General features: G+C 27.6%; 1 protein-coding gene across 3 annotated transcripts; it reads right to left on the reverse strand.

Moving 5' to 3' along the window:
- Positions 1 to 1,853: 1,853 nt before the first annotated feature.
- LOC107438597 (sperm-associated antigen 7 homolog) lies at positions 1,854 to 20,392 on the reverse strand. 3 transcript variants are annotated; one of them, XM_016050952.4, is made up of 7 exons: positions 20,162 to 20,392; positions 10,978 to 11,045; positions 8,893 to 8,981; positions 7,406 to 7,490; positions 6,180 to 6,269; positions 4,756 to 4,912; positions 1,854 to 2,286 (listed from the first exon to the last, which is right to left on the reverse strand). In XM_016050952.4, the coding sequence occupies exons 1-7, from the start codon at positions 20,238 to 20,240 to the stop codon at positions 2,168 to 2,170; spliced, it is 687 nt and encodes a 228-aa protein (XP_015906438.2). In that variant the 5' UTR covers positions 20,241 to 20,392; the 3' UTR covers positions 1,854 to 2,167. The 3 variants fall into 3 exon arrangements, with proteins under 3 accessions (XP_015906438.2, XP_071040234.2, XP_042899584.2); XM_071184133.2 differs by having other exon boundaries at positions 19,654 to 20,180; XM_043043650.3 differs by lacking the exon at positions 1,854 to 2,286 and adding an exon at positions 3,530 to 3,793 and having other exon boundaries at positions 20,162 to 20,374.
- Positions 20,393 to 20,447: the final 55 nt, after the last annotated feature.

The raw sequence follows: 20,447 nt of genomic DNA on the forward strand, positions 1-20,447 counted from the left end.
CCTTTTTATCTACTTTTACTCACTTTTGAAATACCTCTGTCACGTTGTACCTAGTTTTATTAATTCCGTCTGACTTTTAATGAGGAAAATTTGTATTATACATTTACCTTATTTTAAAACCGTTTGTTTGGCGCAGCATGTCCTTTTTTGGACTCTGTGCCATTAAACCCTACATTCAATCAATCAATCAACCTTCCTCAATAGTGATGTGTAAGATTCCAAAATTAATTTTGGTTTTTTCCTCTCAAATTTCCAATTTGAGAACCCAAAATTGATATTTATGCAATTAATTATTAAGTTTCCCTGTTTTGATTTCATATTTGACAAGGTTTTTAAGAATAAATCTAGGGAGAAACCCTGTTTAAGTTTACCAATTCTCACAAGTAATTTTGGGATATTTCTTTTAACCAGTTGTATCACAAAAGCATGTAATATAACTTCAAGTATACAAACCAGTTTATAAGCCAATGAAAAATGCCTCACAATGAGAAAAAGCTGCAGTTAAACTGATCCTGAAAAAATATGCAATGCTGAATCATACGAAGCGTAATGGTTAAGAAGAAAATAATTGCCGCTCTGCTTCACCAAGTGCAATTATGCTGCCATTGGAATTAAAACACCAATCTTTGCTTCTTACAATTGATATGAGAATTTGAACTGCAGTGGTTTGACAAAGAACTATTTTCAAAATGAAAGTGGAGGGTTCTCATTACAAAGGAAACTGCAGTAAGTGATCTATTTATATTACACAAGATTTAAAATGTTAGGTAAACAATAGGAGTAATCCTTGAATTTACTGTGTGAATTGTGAAAGTTTTGGAATCTTAAGACCTTTGATCTGCGAATCAATAATTTATATTCCGCCAAAATTTTCTCAGAGTTCCACTAATCTAAAATTTAAATTTTCGTTACTTACGCAAAATTTTGTTACTGAGACATACATCCTCCCCTTACCAGAGCCTTTTTTTAAGCAGATTTGTTAGAGAAGAACACAACTTCAGATAAACTTTGAATATGTGAGACTTTTTTCAATACGACATTATTTATTACATTTTAATCTAAAACATACATTTAATTAAAACTTTTCTAACATGTGCGATTTCATTGTACATACATGTGGTATTATCATCAATCTTTTTTCAATTATCACTGTAAATTTCAAGGTTTTAATATTTTTTCTGTAAAGTACAAAAAAGGAGGAATATGAAATTTTTTTCAATGTATAGGTTCTTTTCTTGAACAAAACATTTTTTCTTTTTCTCATTAAATTTAAATGTTACTTTTGTGCACAAAAATGATTATTTTATTTATTAACTTTTTATTTAAAACAAAATTAAACATCAAGCACTAAAAAATTAAGGGGAAAATTTTTTAGCCAATTTCTTCTTCAGCAATCACGTGTCTGTATTACATTAGAAAAATATTGTAGTTTTAATGATTTCTTTTTTTCAATGACCTGACTACGTAACAGGGCTTGTTTTTTTTCTGGATGGAGTGGTTAGCCCCTTCTCCCTGTCTGGTGCAATCACTCTTGGTCATAGACCACACTGCACCATATCAACCAGAAAAAAGAAATCCACAACTTCCCAAATCAGCCTTATTTTAAAAGTAAATACTTTTCTAAGCCAGCAAATAAAGTATATTTTTATTGTCAAGGTTTTTAGGTATTTATTTTAAATATTTTTCTTTTGATCAGCGGCTAAAACAGATAATAGTTAAAAGCACACTTTGAGTTATAAGCCTCACCTGTGCTCACATAACAAATATTCTGAGATTAACATTTTATTATGCTAATCTAATTTTCATATTTCATAAGAGCTAAAAATAGCAGGGCACACAAATTTAATCGACAGTTGCAGAATAACACAATAAATAATTTATTTGTAACCTTCATCACAAACATTCCAGTGAGCAATTTGTATTAAGTCTCAACAGTCACATTTAATACAATCAGGTACAGGATACAAGAGTCTCACTAAATCTCAATTGCTCTGTGTAATAAGGTGTAAGTATGTTGTATCTACAATGAGTTTGGCGACAGTCAAAAAAATTAATGCGATTTGGAACTTTTTCGAAAGGAACAGCATAGTTGTCCTATCTACATCTTAAGACATGATGTAACAAGAGAATAAAAGTTTAATTGATCTTTAGGAGAATAATTAAGCAGCTAGTCATCTTTGTTTGGGGTTTCTTTGTCTTCATTACTTTTTTTCAGTTTCTTTTTTGCTTGTATGTCAGCTAAAGTTTGTTCGATTGACCTCTTGTCTTTTTTCTGTTCACTATTAACTAAAACAAAATAAATATTTTTAATAGAAAAAGAAAACACTTCAAGATTTAGTGTATATGAGAATAAAAATAAAGAGACTGAAAAAGCAAAATATATGGAATGAGGTTGCTCACAAATTTTTTATTATTAATAGAGGTTTTTCAATGGATTTTTTTCTATTAAAAAACTGCAAGGGCTGATGTTGGTATTCAGCTTAATATTACATTTTGTTTTGCTGTGAAAAAATATTAGATTTAGAAACTTGAAATTACGAATAATTGTAGAAAAATGTATAAGGAATACGATGGAATAAAATTATTAATAATAGAGAATTAATTATTGTTAATCTTGACATAAAAAATATCATACAGGCTGCTTTGCAGACCACAGGAAGGAAATTACAAAGTTTAAATTTGCGTACTGAAAAGTCTAGTTTTGTTTATGAACTTTGTTATGTTAGTTTTGTTAAGTTCAGCTTATTTTTTAAATTCAAATTTGTTCAAAAGTTACTCCAATTTAGAATGCTTCTTTCACAAATTTTTGTACCCTCTTTTTTACGTTACATCATGCTTTGCTGTTCAAAAACTATAAGATTTAAAAATGTGAAATTACAATGTGGTGTGAAATAAAATATAGGGAATAAGGCGGAATAAAAACTTTAACTTTCAAGAATTACTAAGCGTTAAACGTGCAGGAAAAAAACCCGTATTTGATCAATTTGTAGCTTTCTAAAATAAAACTACTGAGTTAAAATTTGACATGAAAAGAGCCATTTTTATTTCTAAACATAACATAAATTTTGTTTTAAAATTCCAATTTCTTTGAAAGTTATTGCAATTTTAAGTGTTTTTATTCGATATTTCCCCCCAGCTTTTTGCTTTAAATATTGATTATTTATCCATTGCTATAGAAAATTTTTTCTCACAAGATTTTTATTTTATAAGCACACATTCAATAATCTTTTATAAGTTGAGGAAGCTACACCCTTTCGTGACTCGTTCATCAGCCCTGGTAATTGCTTCTTAATTCATCATTGTTTCATATTTTCCACAAAATTTTTTTATTGTTTTTAAAATATATAACTATCATAGCTTTATGTAAGAACATTTTGTTAAGATGCTAATGGAAACGAAAGAGACGATTACCTGGATTTGAAAATTAATTATCTCTAATTGGAAAAAAAGTAACTTAATACAGATTGTGTGATTCAAGAGGAATAAATAAATTAGAAGTAATTTTATACATTGACGAGACTTAAAACAATTCAAGTAGGGAACGGTTTTTATTGCATAAGATTAAGTTTTAAAAATTTCACAATAAATGTTAAGATTTATGTCTGGCAACATGTAATCTCTATCTCTCTCTCTCTCTTTTTTTTAAGCTTCTCCATTTGAAGTTGACAATGACTCGGCTAAATCCAGGCTAATGCAAATCTGATATTCAGGACGGTAGAATATGAATCCCGGTTATGCCTAAAACATGGCCCATAACCATGACATCCGAGATAATAGCAGAATATCATTGTATCTGTTTGTCAACAAAACAAATAAAAAACGAAGTTTTTATAGCAATTAATTTTAAAAACATATTAAACAGGCATCATACTCTCACAAACAGAGTGATAAATGAGTAACGTAATGAAAGGGAAGAATGCAAAATTATCGGCTTCAACAGAAGCTTAAATACTCTTTAAACAGATAACGGATGACGTCATGATCCACGTGAGAAAGACCAACAGCGAATGAAAAGAAACTAACCAATCCCTGCAGACCATGACGTCACCTACATAAGTTGAATGCATGAGATCGTCCTCTTAGACGACTGACAAAGATCGAACCTATACCCTTTTTTTTACGTCATTTAATCAATTGAAATAGAAAAAAAAACTTTAAGCATTTATTTATCTAACAAAAAAGAATTCACTGTTTGCATTTGGCACACATTAAGGGTTGTCTCAATTTCAAGCCCAGAGATGTTTCTCTTCTTACTCTCACGCTGAAATGAACTCTAGGTCCAAGGAGGTGGAAGTGCCAACTCTTGGTGAACAAACTATACTTATAGTTGGGTCAGGAGAGTGATCATAAGTTTGAACCTCTAAATGTTAATTTCACCGCTTTGCATATTTTGTCTAGTCTTGGGAATTTTTTAAGTGAATAAAAAAAATTTGCACACAATTTAAAAATTCTTTCATCCAAAGATAATTCCATGCAAAAAATAATTTTTAATAATTATTTAACATTTTATTAAAGTCTAAAAATTTTAAATTGTAAGGAATAAAAAGTTTTTTTTATCACTTTAAAAAATTTTATATTATTTTGCAAATTACAAAATTTGAAAACAAATTTAAAGCAAGTCTAAAATTTAAAATTTGATCTCTCAATTTTACGGAAATGTTTTCTTTTTTTAATATATAAAAATATATAAGCGTGCAACATTTATTATTACAGAATGACAGCTAATACAAAAATATATTTTTAAAAAAGCCTTACCGAATCCAAATTGTTTATTTGGGGTGGCTATTTTTGCTGCAGCAATTCCAGCATCTGAGCCTACTAATTTTTCATATTTAGCAGCATAATTATTTACAGGTTCAGCTTGTTGCTTTCTTGTTTTGCTTTCCTCAAGTTCTTGGAGTCTTTCTTTCTCCTGAAATGATTCATTACAGTATAAACAAACAAGAGTAGTTGCTCATGAAATAAAAAAATAAAAAATACTAAAATTAAATTATATTAAATGAAAACCATCCAAATAGTCACTAGTATAAAAAAGTAGTAAAAGTAGGCTACATGAAATGATATTGATGATAATTATTTTATTTTGATAATGAAAAATCGACAACTTAAAATCTAGCTAAATTTATCAGATGCAAGTACATTTTTACCAAGTTCAATGAATTTATTAAATTTCATTGTAAGTTAATAAAAGTTCTAAATTTAAACATAATTTAGTAATAAAACAAAATTAGGATGATTTTGTATATGTTACTACTGCACAGAAAAAGAATTTACACTGATGCATAAAAAGATGATTTACATACAGTTGATTATCTCCAGAGCTACAGGACAGATTTTACTAAAACATTGTTTGATGTAATACAAAAATAAGAACCATTCAATACACACGCATGATCATGCTTAACACTCATCAGACACAAACGGTATAAGATTAGGTATAATTGTTTGTTTTTTTCAATAATAAATATTTTTAAAAAAAAACAACTTTTTTTTTATTTATTTGTAAATATATAATTATTATAAATTTTAGATAAATACCTCACCAGTCTTTATATTTATAAAAATTTTGACATAAATGTTGTGATTTATATCTAGCAGCATCTAACATCTTTCTCTTATTTTCTTAAATTTTATTTATTCAATTTTTGTTACTTATGACATCAAGGCAAGTACAAACTTATGAAATGAATATCTCTAGAGAGATGCATGTTTTTCCACAATAGATAAATAATAATTATTTAAAGCAAAAAAAAGTGAAAATTTAAAAAAAAAAGAAAGCCTAAAATTGCTATAACTTTCAAACAAATAAGAATTTCAAAAAGAAAAAAAAATTACAATTAAAAATGGCTCATTCAGTAACTGTAAATTTCAAAAAGTAATAAATCTGCAATCTTGAGCTAAAAATAGAATCTTATTATATATTTTTTTTAACCCAACAAATTTCTCATTCTTTTTACTACACAACTTCGGAATTTATAATTTCAAAGTCTCATATTGTCTACGCTGCAAAATAACATTAAATTGTACATTCGAAACAGCAACAGTGGTCCTTATAATTTTTTAACATAGAGAGAAAATCAAAATTGCTCATTAGTTAGTTAGACCTGTCTTTGTGTCAAAATAAAAAAGCAACAACATAGTTTTCATTTAAAAGTCAAATTATATTCAGTTATTAATACCTTTTGCAAAGCAAGCTCTTTAGCCTTCTGGGGATCATATTCTACCCCTTTACGATATGCAGCTAATTCTTCATCAGATGGTGCATGCTCCTAGAAAAAAAAAACATTTTTAAAGGGAAAAAAATATTTCAGCCAAAAAAGAAAATTTTTTTATTTATTATTCTCTTTCTCAAATCAATAAGTATGAAAAATCAATTATTATTAATATTAAACCACAATCAAGATAACTCACTAGTTTAGGACAAGAATCAGTTTAATTACTCAAGGGGACACGGACCTCAAAAATCAAAAAATTTATCTTTTATTATTTGTTTTGAAAAACTGTATGCTTTAAATGTCGCAAATAGGAACTTTTTATTTTAATTAGAGTGAAAGTTATATAACAGTAGTTGAAAGTAAAATGAATTTCAAAAGCAGCAAAAATCATCATCATATCAATCTTTCAATGCAGTTTTATCTTTGAAAAATTTCACAGCTAAGTAGCTACTTTGGATACTACTTTTTAAAATGGATAGGGTATATTTCGTGCTATGTAGACCAAAGTAAAAATACAAAGGGCATAAAGCACAAATGAAGTACAGAAATGGGCATGCTATAGTTTTGGTTTTATAAACAAGAGCCTTTCTAACAGTCTAAATACCAACATGATGAATGGTATTGAGAAACTGAAAAAGATTCTTGTTTATAGAACCACAACTATAGGATTTAAATTCCTGTAATTTTATTACTTTGTTTAAGCTTTATGCTCGTTTTTTTCTTTTTCTTCTGCTTTAGCTACTTTAAATTTGTATATTTTAAGAAGTATTGGATAGAAATGTATAAAATTTTGAACATGCATGCTTTAGATGAATTTCTTTTATCAGTTTTCAGCAAGTTTAAAAATGTTCTTAATGTGCTTAAACATTAAAAATTATGCCAACCTTGCTAGATTTGCATGATTTATTTTTTGGTATTAACTAAATTGGCTTAAAAATTGACTTACAAAAATGAAATTTGATATCCTGGGGCAAAAATTTCTTTTCACAAATGACCAGAATAAAAGAAATGGTGATGAACATAGACAAGGAAAAGAAATTTTTACTCTCAAGCTGTTATTTTTTAACAGAATTATAAAATTAGTTCAAGTAATAGAAGTTTGACGATAAAGTAACAATTTAGATACAAACTTTAAATAAACTGCTTGAAAAAATAAAAAACATTTTCTGGTATATGATGTATCGATTTACCTTTTTAAATATCATTACATATCTATCTACTTCTTCTTCACCAAAAGCAAAGGCACATAAACCAGCAATATCAGCTACATCATGTCTGTAAAACAGAATTCTAACATTTATAATAGTTTAAAATATATCGCATTAATAAGGAAAATGCAACAACTATTACATATGAAGCCATTCTTAAGAAATCTAGTTTTTACGTTAATACTGTATGTACCAGTGCATAAGCCTACTTTTCAAACCTCCAAAATTTTACAAAAAAAAAAAGGTTGACACATACAGACTAAGTCGGATATTCCATTGATCATGAAATATTGATGCATTATAAATAATGAGATAGATATGAATAACTCTACAACAATTTACCTTTTCAAGGAATATTTTTAAAATGTTATATGCATTTAATCTTGCATTTTCTCTCATCATATTTCTATACATATAAAGTTTTTTTTAGACTCAATACTTTTAATTTCAATTCATAAAATTAAGAATAAAAAAAGTTAAAATAATTCATACAAGAGTATTTCAAAAAATACAACACAATGAAAATTATTGAGAAAAATAGGTCAACTTATACACCAATATATATGGTAGCATAATATCTTATTTAATTCACATCATGACAAAATCTCAGACAAGAAAATTGGAATGTTAAAAAATGAAAATCGAATTGTACATTAAAATGATTCATTCTATAAATTCTTCAATGCCATGCAGTGTTCCCCCTAAGCGCTTTTAGGAAGGCGGCTCGCCCTATCTGCTCTTTCAAGAAGATACTGTAAACTATTATTTGATTGTGAACTGTTTAATTATTTATTATGTTTAACTGTTTACATTACTTTGATTAATACTGCTTTCTCAGCTAGCACTTAAACTCTGTATTTCTACATCTACATTCCAGTACAAAATCTGCTGATTTTTGTACCCTCTTACGCTTTTGACACATAGTTTTGAACTACCCTGTATATAAAGTTAGAGATATTACTTTGAATTTATATATATATTTATATCTGTGCATATTAAATTTACAGAGAACAATGTTTAGTAAAACATTAAATCAAAAGGAATTTCTATTTTTATAATATTATGTACCTGAGATAAATGGTTTTATATAACTAATATCTGACAAGATAATATTCATAATTTTTATTGGGTATCCTTAATCTGCCAAGTTTTTCTGGCAACCAGCTTTCTGCAAATTTTTAACACCTGATCTATTTTATCTTAACAGATAGGTAGAATGCTGCCAAGGGTGAGCAGTATCGGTTGTCGTTAAACCGTTCTACTGTTAAGTGCTTGACTTCACCCGCAGGTATGCTGGCTACAGAAGCATGGATGCCATTCCCTCAGTAGCAGATCAAAATTGTTAAGACATGCCTTCAGATCATCCTCAGGGATGTTTCCCAGACCATCACCAATAGCCCATTGTGTAGCTCTTATGAGACGTAAATAAACTAGCAAATATGTTAAATAAATTAAAAAATTATACCTACACAATATTACGATATACTTTGTCCATCGGTGCAAACTTGTGCTTTTGTTTCTGGGAATCTTGAATAAATTCATTTATTTCTTTTTCTATCTATGCAAAGAAAATTTTTTTCAAACAATAATATATTTCAAATAAGTTATTTACTAAAAATGAATTAATAAATTCAATTTACACTTATCAAATAAAACTAGAATATAGTTTCTGCTAGAAATATAAAATATAATAAAAACAATTTCAAATGCATACAAAGAAAATGAATCAGTATTCCCTTCGAATAGTTTATTATTTAAAAAAATGCTTTACGATCTAAGAGCACTTGCTAACCTGAAAGTGAGTTGAATACCTAATGCATTGCTATTGAAGAGCCCAACTCATTAACTAAAAAGCCTAAGAAAATTTAATTTATTCAGGGTGGCCACTTACATCAGATTTCAAATTTCCCTGATTTTCCAGATAAAAATCTTAAAATTTCCAGGTTTTTGTTTCTTTTTTCTTATAAAGTGTAGGATGTGCATAAGAAAAGTGTCGGTATTATGAAATATTTTATTAAAAATATTATTTTTTTAACATATCATCTTGAAAAAAATAATTTATTTTGACAATTTGGCTAGATTTTTTATTTAATTTTTAATGTTTTGGTACAAAATTTTTAATGAAAAATCATTAATGCAACAATTGTAAAGATTTGTCGACAAACATTGCTGTTAGCGATTGTAAAAAAATGTGATTGGTTGGTTTGCTGAGAAAAAATAATTCATAGATTTCTTTGAATGGGAGTAGAAAAGCTCTGAGAAAAAGGGTGCACTATAAAGTCTATTATTATTAAATTATAACCAACTAATTTTTGGAGAATTTCATAAAGTTAAAAATACAAAAACATTTTGTCAAAATAGAAAAAAAAATTACCACCAAAGCATCGGAACAAACTTTAGCCATAAATGGATTCAGCCCAAGGACAGAATTTAAAAACAGAAGCTAATTTCCTAATCCTTTTTTCCACCTCCACCAGAATCTTTCCTAAATTGCACAGTCCCATAGCAGTCAAAGGTTTCTACATTCGTTTAGCTACCGTGGCAGAATTTTATGTGGCATTCTAGTTTAACAGAGCTCTAATGGAGCAAATTTTGATGCAAGCAAAGTATCGCTAAGTTGATGATATTTCAACTGTTTGGCGATACATTTCCGTTTAAAAAAAACTGGGTATAATGGATGAAATAATTTAAATTAAGAAAATTAGTAAATAATTTAAATTGGTGAAATTAAAAAAATGATAAAAGAAAAAATTTCCAGCTTTTCTTTAAAATTCCTTGATTTTTCCAGGTTTTTATCCAAATTTCCCTGATATTTCCAGGTTTTTTCCAGTATAAAAAAAATTCTCTGATAATTCCAGATTTTCAAGGTTTTCCAGGTGGGTGGCCACCCTGTTGATTCCAAATACCAACAAATCTGTGACACAATTAAGAGTAAACAAAACATTAATATGATTTTTAAAAAAATCTGCTTCCAGATATGAAAAAAAACCCTGCATTATGATACAACTTTTATTATAAATGAGCAGAGTAGTATTTTGTTTATTTCAGAGAGCATACATAATTTGTTTGCATTAAACCAGTGGTTTAGTGTACAACTCCTAACCTATTTAACACTTTCTCCCTTTAGACAATGCAAGAAGCAGCTGAGCCATTTTTTTATTTATTTAAAAACACAGATATGGATAAAATACTGAGAAAACTCTGCAACTTAAAAATAAACTATAGGTAATAAACTACTTCCAACTTTTTCTTCATCATATTTTGAATCTATTTTGAGAATGAAGGGGATTATCATGGAAATTAATCGACTCCTACCAACAGATTGTTTTGAAATTAAAAATGGATCTGACGGGAGAATTTTATTTGTCTTACTTTTCAATTTTTTGAGATTTGTCATACTATAGTGCATCTGCAATAACTTTGAGTGTTAGAGTATAGTTTCCAGCTATTAAAATGTATATTAGATTACAATATAAAATAAAATGCAATAACATAGAATTAAAGACAGCATGAAATACATATTACAATAGCAAAGAGTAGATTAGTAAATTTACCTTCTCTCTAAAACTGTTCAGCTTTGCCTTCTGTGCAGCTTGTTGTTTTTCCATTATTTTCTTTTGTTCTAAATTAAATAAAAGAACACTAATAAACAAAAATAATTAATTTGACAACAGTATATAGAACATTTACTATAGCAGAAAATTTACTTTCCATTGCAAATACTAAAATTAGCATAAACTTAAATATTTTTCAAGAGTACTGAATCTCTGTACCATGGGTGCAAGTTGGAAAAAAGGCCAAGACTGAAATTTTTTTGACTGAAATACCTAACATACACAATAGCCCGACATATGCAAACCATCTAAGAAAGCTTTACCATAATATATCAAGTTTAAATACTGCACAAAAAATATTTATTCATCTGTCTTTTGATAAAATAACAACAGGACATAAGAAAGTAGACCAATAACGCAGGCCTAAAAAATATTTTTAAGGACAGAAAAGAAAAAAAATTTCGATTTCTGTCTTCGAGTCAGTCTTGTTTCCGTCTTTCTTCCGTTACTAGGACATTTTCGAAAGACGGAAATCCGTCATGGGGACGGAAGACTTGCACCCATGCTCTGTACTGACTAGAATGTATGCATCTTGACAAGGAAAGGCAAGTCAACATAGTCATTTAGGGGCATGGGATTTTTTCTAAAAAAAATATTTCAGACACTTTTTTGTGACTTCATAATTATAAATTTGTTTCAGAAAACATTTCAGATTATTTAAGAAGTTCTTTAGTATGCCTTCCATTAAAGCACTTTCCTTTATAACAACCATACATATACAGTGTGCAAAAAAATAAACAAATCTAAGCAAACTTTTTAAAACAATTGAAAAGTTTCGCTCACATTTGTAAATAACATTTGCGGAATGATCATTCCATACAAAAAATAATTTTTAATAATTATTAAATAACAGATAAATAATAATAATAAAAATTTTATTAAATAATAGTCAAAAAAATTTTAAATTGTAAGGTTCACATCACTCTGAAGTACTTAATTTTAAACTTCAAAGTACCAAATTTGAGCAAAATGAGGCAAATAGTTCCTGAGAAATCAAATTTTAAATCTACAATATTTTTTAAAACTATATATTCATCCAATTTTGTATTTTGCAAATTAAAATGACATACTTTAAAAAATTTTATACCTCACAATCCCAAATTTTTTCAACATTATTAAAAAAAAATAATTATTAAAAATTATTTTTTGCTGGGAATTATCTTGGGATAAAAGAATTTTGAAATTGTATGCAAAAATGTTTCAATTCGCTTAATAAAAAGTTCTTGAGATATAGCAAAATCCGCAAAAAGTATTTTTAACATTAAGAGTCAAAACATTGGACCACTCTAATGACCAAACTGCCACTACCCCTTATATTTTGAGGGTAGGAACTCCAAATCTGTTGAAAAGAAATGAAGTTAGCTTCCCAGGGAAGATAATTAACAATTTCTGAGCAGCCGTCTGTGAGAAAATCAAAATAAAAAAAATCACAGAAGTGGACCAACACGAAGGGTATAACTTGTAGCCACTCACAAGCAAACTTCTGCCTGTTTTTTTTTTTTTTTTTTTAATTGTAAGTTTAAAATCCATTCCATGATTGTAGTTGATATGTTAGATTACGTTATGGAAAAATCTCCTCCCATGCAAATGTTTGGTTTAAAACTACACACTGATTATTATTTTTAAAAAAAGTGTTCCTATAACTACATTGGGAATATTTTTATATCGTAATCTATGCTGAAATCATTACCAAGTTTTGTTGACTTCCGGCAAAAATGTAGATGCCTTTCATGCACATTCGATTCATGTAGATTAGGGGTGCACAACCTTTTTCAGTGTAGGGCCACATGCACAGCAGATTGACCAATGAAGGGCCGCATGCCAAAGTGTTTAGACTGACATATTGAAAGCAATTGTTGGTGGTGATTGTTATATAAACATCATTGTTTATATAACACTAAATTCTTTTTGTCGGTTAACCTTGTAATCTCTTTGCAGAAAATACAATACTTTAAAACATTTAAAATTAGAAAATGCAAAACTGATTACTTAAGAAGGAAAACAGAATTCGAAAATCAGAATCAATTTATCAGAAAAAATTTAGATAAATTGAAATAATTAAAAAACTATGGAAAAATTGAAATTTTTTTAATCACATTACAAAATACAAAAGTCCATTTAAACATAAATTTCAACCTTAATTTTTTTTCTTCATAGAATTAAATTTGAAATAAATAAATATTCTAGTTATTAATATAAATTCAAGTTAAATACTTTGATTTAAAGAAAGTTTATAGGGTTAAAAATGATTAAAACTGAAACAAAACCCCTTAAGTGTAAAGTAAGATTTAACATTTATTAGGGAATGTACTTTAACTTTCAGACATTTTCATTTTAAATTAATAATAAGAGGCTGAGAGAGGGAAGAAAAAGAAAGAAAGAAAACACATTAAATTTTAAGGAACTATATTCCTTAACAATAAAAAACTATTAAGATACTTGTTTACAACTTTTTATGACGAATATATTTTTAACATGACACTTACTATTTACAATTAATACACAATCAATTAACAATCAATAAAATTTACATTACTTTACGAAACTTATCTTGATTAAATTTTTTATACAGTTAAAATTTAATGATATACAAATCATTTCCCAGCATATAATCATAAATGATATAAAATGCTCCATGAAGGTAGAAAATGGTTTAAAAAATTTCTTAATGGTTATACTGTAATTTGAAAAATTTTTGAATATTGTGATAATTTTATCTACTTGATCATGTGATATTATTTGAGCCATTAAATGAAAATGTAATGATTGTAATGAAATGAAATGTAATGATTTGAAAAATTTTTGAATATTGTGATAATTTTATCTACTTGATCATGTGATATTATTTGAGCCATTAAATGAAAATGTAATGATTGTATTTAAAGACTACTCTTTAATTTTGAACAGGCCAAATTCATTCTGGAAAACAGTCTTTCGACAGAAGCTGTTGTTGTGGGTAGTATTAAACTTAGAGCAAATAACATAATCAGTTTTGGAATTTGTCCTTGATGGTGTTCTTCCTTTCTGGGTTTTCAAATTGCGGAAATACAAATAGCGATGTGTTATTTTTTAATTACTTGAATACGAATTGCCACGTGTGATTTTTAAATTGCGTAAATAAAAAACTGGATGGTTGTTTTTCAAATCGCGTGAATACCAATCGTGTGGCTTTTAAATTGCGAAAGGACTACTCACAACACTTGATTTTTAAAATGCATGAATATGAATTGCGATATATGGATTCTAAAACGCATGCATATGAATTGCGAGAAAAGTCGCAAAGGATGATATTTTAAACGCCAGAACACGAATCACGATATGTGATTTTAAATCCCGTAAATACGAAGGATTATTTTTAAATCTCATTAATGTTAATACGAAATGCGATGCGCAATTTTCAGATAGCGTAAATACAAATTACGATGTATGACTCTTAAATTACATGTGACAACAAAAAGAATAGGTTCGATGTGTGTTGTTAAACTTGCACGTGTTCATGGGACTAAAGAATTATGCCGTGTTTTGAATTATTATTTTTTTTGCAAAACGGACCGCATTTAATATAAGCACACCTCGTTTTTTTTTTTTTTCCTGGGAAGGTGTTGATTTGGCTAAGATACGCAATTACTTTTTAAGTTATGAAAAAAAAATAAAACTGAATCGAATTTCACGAGTTGTAATATTGTGTGAAAATATCAGGTATATTCTAAATCACAAATAAAAATGCAGCAATAACGGGAAAGAAAAAACCCGCTCGAAAAACCTCTTAAAAAATGCGTGTTAAAATCAGTACAACGCAAATGATAAAATCGGCACAAACAGAGCACGTAAAAAATAATTATTTTAATGCGCGATTCAAAACATAGTATTAAAAATATCATAATGTGCAATCACGGGGAAAACATAATAACTACTAAAACAATAAAATGCGGGATTTGAAATTAAAATGCTGCAATAGGGTATAAAAAAATATCGGTACTTTCAAAACCTTGTAGAAATGGGTAGTAATAATTTCTAAAATAACGATAGAAAAATAATTTGATTTGCGATAAAATCGTTACAAATAAGCCATGTCAAAAAATGGTTATCTAAATGAGCGTTTCTTTACTCGCGATTCGTAATAATATCGTGCTAAAATATCAAAGTTTTAAAAAACGGGCGGAAATGTGCAGCAATAACTGTTGAAAATAGGATCTAAAGTCCTTTAGATTTTCCATGAAGTTTGCACAAATAAAGCGTTTCATAACTTTCAAAAATCGCTATTTCAGAAACTACTTGAAAATGGGTAGCATTAACTACCGAAAATTCATTGGAATCGGCACATACGAAAAGCGTCAAAAGTTGTAATTAAAATTCGTAAATCGTAATAATGATGTATTAATAATATTGGGATTTTTAAAACTATGCTGAAATTCGTAGCGTTTACCATCAAAAAACTACATTGATTGAGATTGGGTGCGTCAAAAACTTAAAAGTGTAAATTTAAATTACCGAATTTTTTTTTTTATTTTTCAAAAACAAATATTTAATTTTTTTCTTCATTTTGTTCAGATTGCTGCTGCGGGCCGCACATTGAGGGTTGGCGGGCCGCAGGTTGAGCACCCCTAATGTAGATTAAATATGAAACATAACTTATCAATTTCATTTTATTGTTTTCTTACAATGCATTCAAAAGAACATGCTTTGATTTACCCACTTTATCTCAGAGTGGGGTATAGTTCTAAAACTAGTACATATTTCATTAAAAAAAAACATTTGTAAATATTGTTTTAGAAATAAAAATGTTCTGAAATAAATGTATCTTGAATGTATTTAAAAGAATAATTGGGAATAATATATATATATTTTATATATTAAATTAAAGAGTTAATGTTCATGGCTATCAAAATTAGGTTTCACTTCGTATGCAATTTATTTATATGGCTGAGCACTACACAATTTTATTGAAAAGTAAGAAAAGTGTAATAGTTTTTAGTTTACTTGAAATCTAAATAAGAATGTTAAAATTAATATATAGAGGGGTAGTTTTAAGTATTTTAGTATTTATAGAAGACGTGTATTTTTATTCAATTTAGTTATTTTAAGGAAATTGCTTTGTTTACCCTAAAATAAAAACTGATATATGAAGGCAGAAACTTGCATGAAAACCAGGGTTCGCCAAGTGGGCCCACTTTGAAAAAACCCGCCCGGGTTTTATTGGGCGGGCCCACCTTGAAAAAACCCACTTGGAACAATAAGTGGGTTTTTTCAAAAAAAAAATTTTTTTTTTACTAAAACTTATTGTTTTGCATTTACTTTTATATAATTTATAGTGCAGCATAAATTTGTCAAATTGAGTTGCATGATTTATATGATTAAGTTTTTAATATTAGTAAAGTAAAAAAAACTTGAATCTTCATATAATTTTATAGTAGGTATCTACTATTGAAAACTTAAAGTGGGTTTTTTCAAAAAGTAATATTTTAATGATATTAAATCAAATAAAAATTTAAATAATATACTCTGAAAAGATCAATTTTTCAAATATAGTTGCATGCTTTATATATTTATAAACAGGTTATTATTTTTAATTCATATGTTTAAAAAAATTGAAAAAAAACAATTTTTTTCTTTTTTTACCAAGTGATACATTAACAAATTTAAACAGTTTTATTTTCTGGCTTTAAAATTATTATTATTACTTTTCAAAATTATTTATCTAAAAATGAAATCATTTTCCTAGGGTTAATTATTTGAAAACAAATGGGACAAGTAACTGATACTCTTTATAATTATACATAGTTTTAATTTCACTTTCTATTAACCTTATTATAAAAACATGTAAGACCATTAAATATTTATTTCAGTTCTTTTATTTAACTCAAGTCAGATGAAATTTTAGTTTTTACTGATTATAAATATTTACAGATTATAATTTTATAATAGATAATATCCATATGTTTAATAAATATAGTAAATAAATGTGTGTGAAAACAAAAAGATTAATAAACTTGTTCCTTTTATATTACTGCATTTATATTTTATAATTCCTATTTTAAAAAATTATGAAATGTAATGCACTTAACAATAAAGAAGATTCAAATAGGTAGTGATAATGCGTTATTTAAACTTAATATAAAATACATATAACCAGGGTTCCCCAAGTGGGCCCACTTTGAAAAAACCCACTTGGTGTTTTTCAGAGCTCATTCTAGGCAGAAAAAAGGGCAGGGTGTAAAAGTTTAAAAAAAGGGCATTATTATTCTAAAAAGGCAATAATTTCTTTCGATGGGCTTTACACGTTCTATTAAAAAACATTGTCAATTAGTAAAAGAATTTTTTATTTTTTTTACTAAAACTAGCAAAGCAATCATTAATTACTAATTTTTATTAATAAATTAACATATATATTGAGCTAATTAGCTTAGTAATTTATTTAAAATGCATGCATATATTAATAAAATAATAAATGTATGTTTTTAAGTGTCTGTAGTTATGATTTAATAATTAAAATGATTAATAATAATTATGATTTAATGATAGAGCAAGTAACTGCAAACTTTCAAAGACAAGTGCAATAAGGGGGTGTGATGGCTATTTTTTCTTTCCCATATAAATCTATGTATTGACAGCAACAACAAACTAAATAAAAAGAGTTGAAAATAACAAAAGTTTAAGAAATCCATTGCAGAGTTGGAAAAATAAAGAAGGATTGAGGAAAGAAAGAGCAAAAAGGGAATGGAGTCTATTATATCAGGGCACTAATTTACTTCAGGGGCAACAGGGTGGATTCTTTTGACTAAAAGGGCAGCAGGGTTCTGCACCCTGTTTACCCTGCCTAGAATGAGCTCTGTGTTTTTATTTGGTTCAAAAAGAAGTATCTCCTAATACTATCATTGGACACATCGTTGAAGTTAACAAATATTTTAGAAATGTGCATCAAGCACATGGATGGGCAAATGAAAAAAACTACTTGATGACCCAATGACACTAGGTGGAATTCATATTGAGAGCACGTAAAAACTTTTGCCAATAATTACCATAAATATGAAGGGATTGTTCTTGAGCATCAAAATAAATCTAATAATAATATGTCAAAAATATTAAATAATGTTGGGCTTTACCAATAAACTATCAATTGGGAAAAGCAGATATCAATTGTTTCTTAAGCTTTAAAAAAGCTTCAATCAGAAAACATTTCAATTTCAGAAGCTGTTGAAATATGAAATAACTTACTATCATGAATTAGAACCCCATAAACATTTTGTAAAAAGATTCAATCAGGCTGTTCAGCCACATCATTTATTAGCATATGCATCCTGGATCTCTAAACAAGGGGACAATTTTTAAATGATGAACAAGACCAAGTAGCAGAAAACTGTCTTTCTAAGCATCATCCAGAATTTCTGCCACGTGTTATGGCATTCAAAATTTCCGATCTTGAATACTTTCCAAAATCAATGATGCTTGACACTGTTATTCAACAGTTTTCATCAAAAAATAGTGGAAAATTATGGCAAAAAAAAAAAAATAAGTAAATAAAATTCATTGCTTCCACAAAGTTTCTGTCAATTCTTTTTTATTTGCACTCAGCACCAGCATCCTCTGTCTCTATCGAAAGACGCTTTTTAACTTTCGGTTTGGTGCAGAGTAAACTTCGAAATAGATTAGGAATAGATAAAGCTACAAAACTCGTAAAAGTGTCTAAGAGAGAAATGTAGACACTTTGAATCTGTTGTATGATAATAATAATAAGGGAAAAAATGGACCTTTTTTTTAAGTTAACTCTTAACATCTGCTGACAATTTTTAACTATTTGGAGAAAGTTTATCACAATTAAAAATTAAAATATTACTTATAAGATTTTTTAAATATTATTAAAATTTCATTTGAATACAATTTATTTTGTTTCCTTTAATCATGTTTAAAAATATTGAAAGCAAACAAAAAAAAATTTCTATTAAGTGATACATTAAACAACAATAAACAAATTTAAAGTTTTATTTTCTGATTTTAAAAATAAGCTATAACTTTTTATATATACTTTTTAGTGTATGTATTTTAAGATTAATTTGTCTTTTGAAACTATAAAGTTAAAATGTATCTAAAAATGCATATATTTATCTAAATATTTGAAAAAAGGGGCAAGTAACTGATACTCTTTATAATTATATGTAATTTTAATTTCACTTTCTATTAATCGTATTATAAAAACATGGAAGACCATTAAATATTTATTCCAGTTTAATTTTAATACAGGTAAAAGTCAGATGAAATTTTAGTGTTTACTTATACAACTCTATTTAATGAATAAAAATATTTTCACAGTGAAATTTATGAGCACTAAATGAAAAAACCCAATTTTCCCCGGGTCTTTTCAAATAAAACCCAATTTTCCCCGGGTTTTTTCAATAAAACCCAGGCGGGTTGGGTTTTTTCAAAAATCCCCGGGTTTTTTTAAACCCTGATGAAAACTCATCCATATTTTTAAATGTTCTAAGTTGTACTATTTAGGTAATTATTTAACTGCTTAATATGTTATATTGTTATTCTTCTCCTATCTTTTTTCTCTTAATTAATAAATTGTAAAAGAAATTTTGTCTCAGTATAAGAAAAATCTCAGGGAAGAAATCCTACCTGCGAAGGTAACTTCAAATACATTAATTTTGAGTCTTTTATTTAAATAAATTCCCTTTAATCAGTGATAAAATCCTTGTTCAGGAAATTTTTATACATTGTTTTTTCAAAATAACTACTTTAGTCAGAGGGTTGCACTTGCAGATTTCGCAAAGATTGAAGTTCTTACAGAGAGCTTGTCAATCAACAATATTGCACATTTAAGTTAAAATAATTCTCTACCCATGAACTTTGCTTTTAATTTCACGGGGGATATTTCCGTTTCGTAGTTACAATTACATTATTCGGACATTACTGAATTTTAAATATTAAACGCGCAATTGCTTACAAATTACACTTCAGAAGAAAATTTATATTTTTCTCATGAGAAACCTTAATTGATTTTTAATGAATAGTAGATAATTCCCAAAAGATATTTTATATAAAGTTTGACGAATTTTTATTTAATGAAAATTAAAAATGCGTGGAAAATAATTTTTATTGTTAACAAATTAAAAGCAAAACACACTTTGCATCATTTTATTTCTTTCGGTAGAGGCTGAAGGTGGCTTCTCCATAGAATTTAAAATAGAACCCAGTAAGTCCATATTTTCGTTTAAATTTGCTGACAATTACAACCGATTAAAAGTTATTTTCCGTTGATATTAAAAAGTTTGATATTTTTTTCGCAATGGACCACTTTGTTCTATTGTTGACATTTCTATTTTTATAAGTTAATGGTACGGTTGCGGATTTGGTTATTTCCCATTAAAATAATCGCCTGCTTTTGCGAGTTCGCATCAGTCGTAAAAATT

The sequence above is a fragment of the Parasteatoda tepidariorum genome, chromosome 10, assembly GCF_982258835.1.
Source record: "Parasteatoda tepidariorum strain Cologne lab strain chromosome 10, Ptep-v5.0, whole genome shotgun sequence".
Lineage (NCBI taxonomy): Eukaryota > Metazoa > Arthropoda > Arachnida > Araneae > Theridiidae > Parasteatoda > Parasteatoda tepidariorum.

Bases quoted from the DNA above. Each gene is read 5' to 3' on its own strand.
- LOC107438597 (XM_016050952.4), bottom strand. From the start codon at position 20,240: ATGGACTTACTGGGTTCTATTTTAAATTCTATGGAGAAGCCACCTTCA. The intron at 6,270-7,405 runs GTAAATCGATAC...TTTTTTTTCTAG, and splicing joins ATGTAATGATATTTAAAAAG to GAGCATGCACCATCTGATGA. The intron at 2,287-4,755 runs GTAAGGCTTTTT...ATTTTGTTTTAG, and splicing joins AAATAAACAATTTGGATTCG to TTAATAGTGAACAGAAAAAA.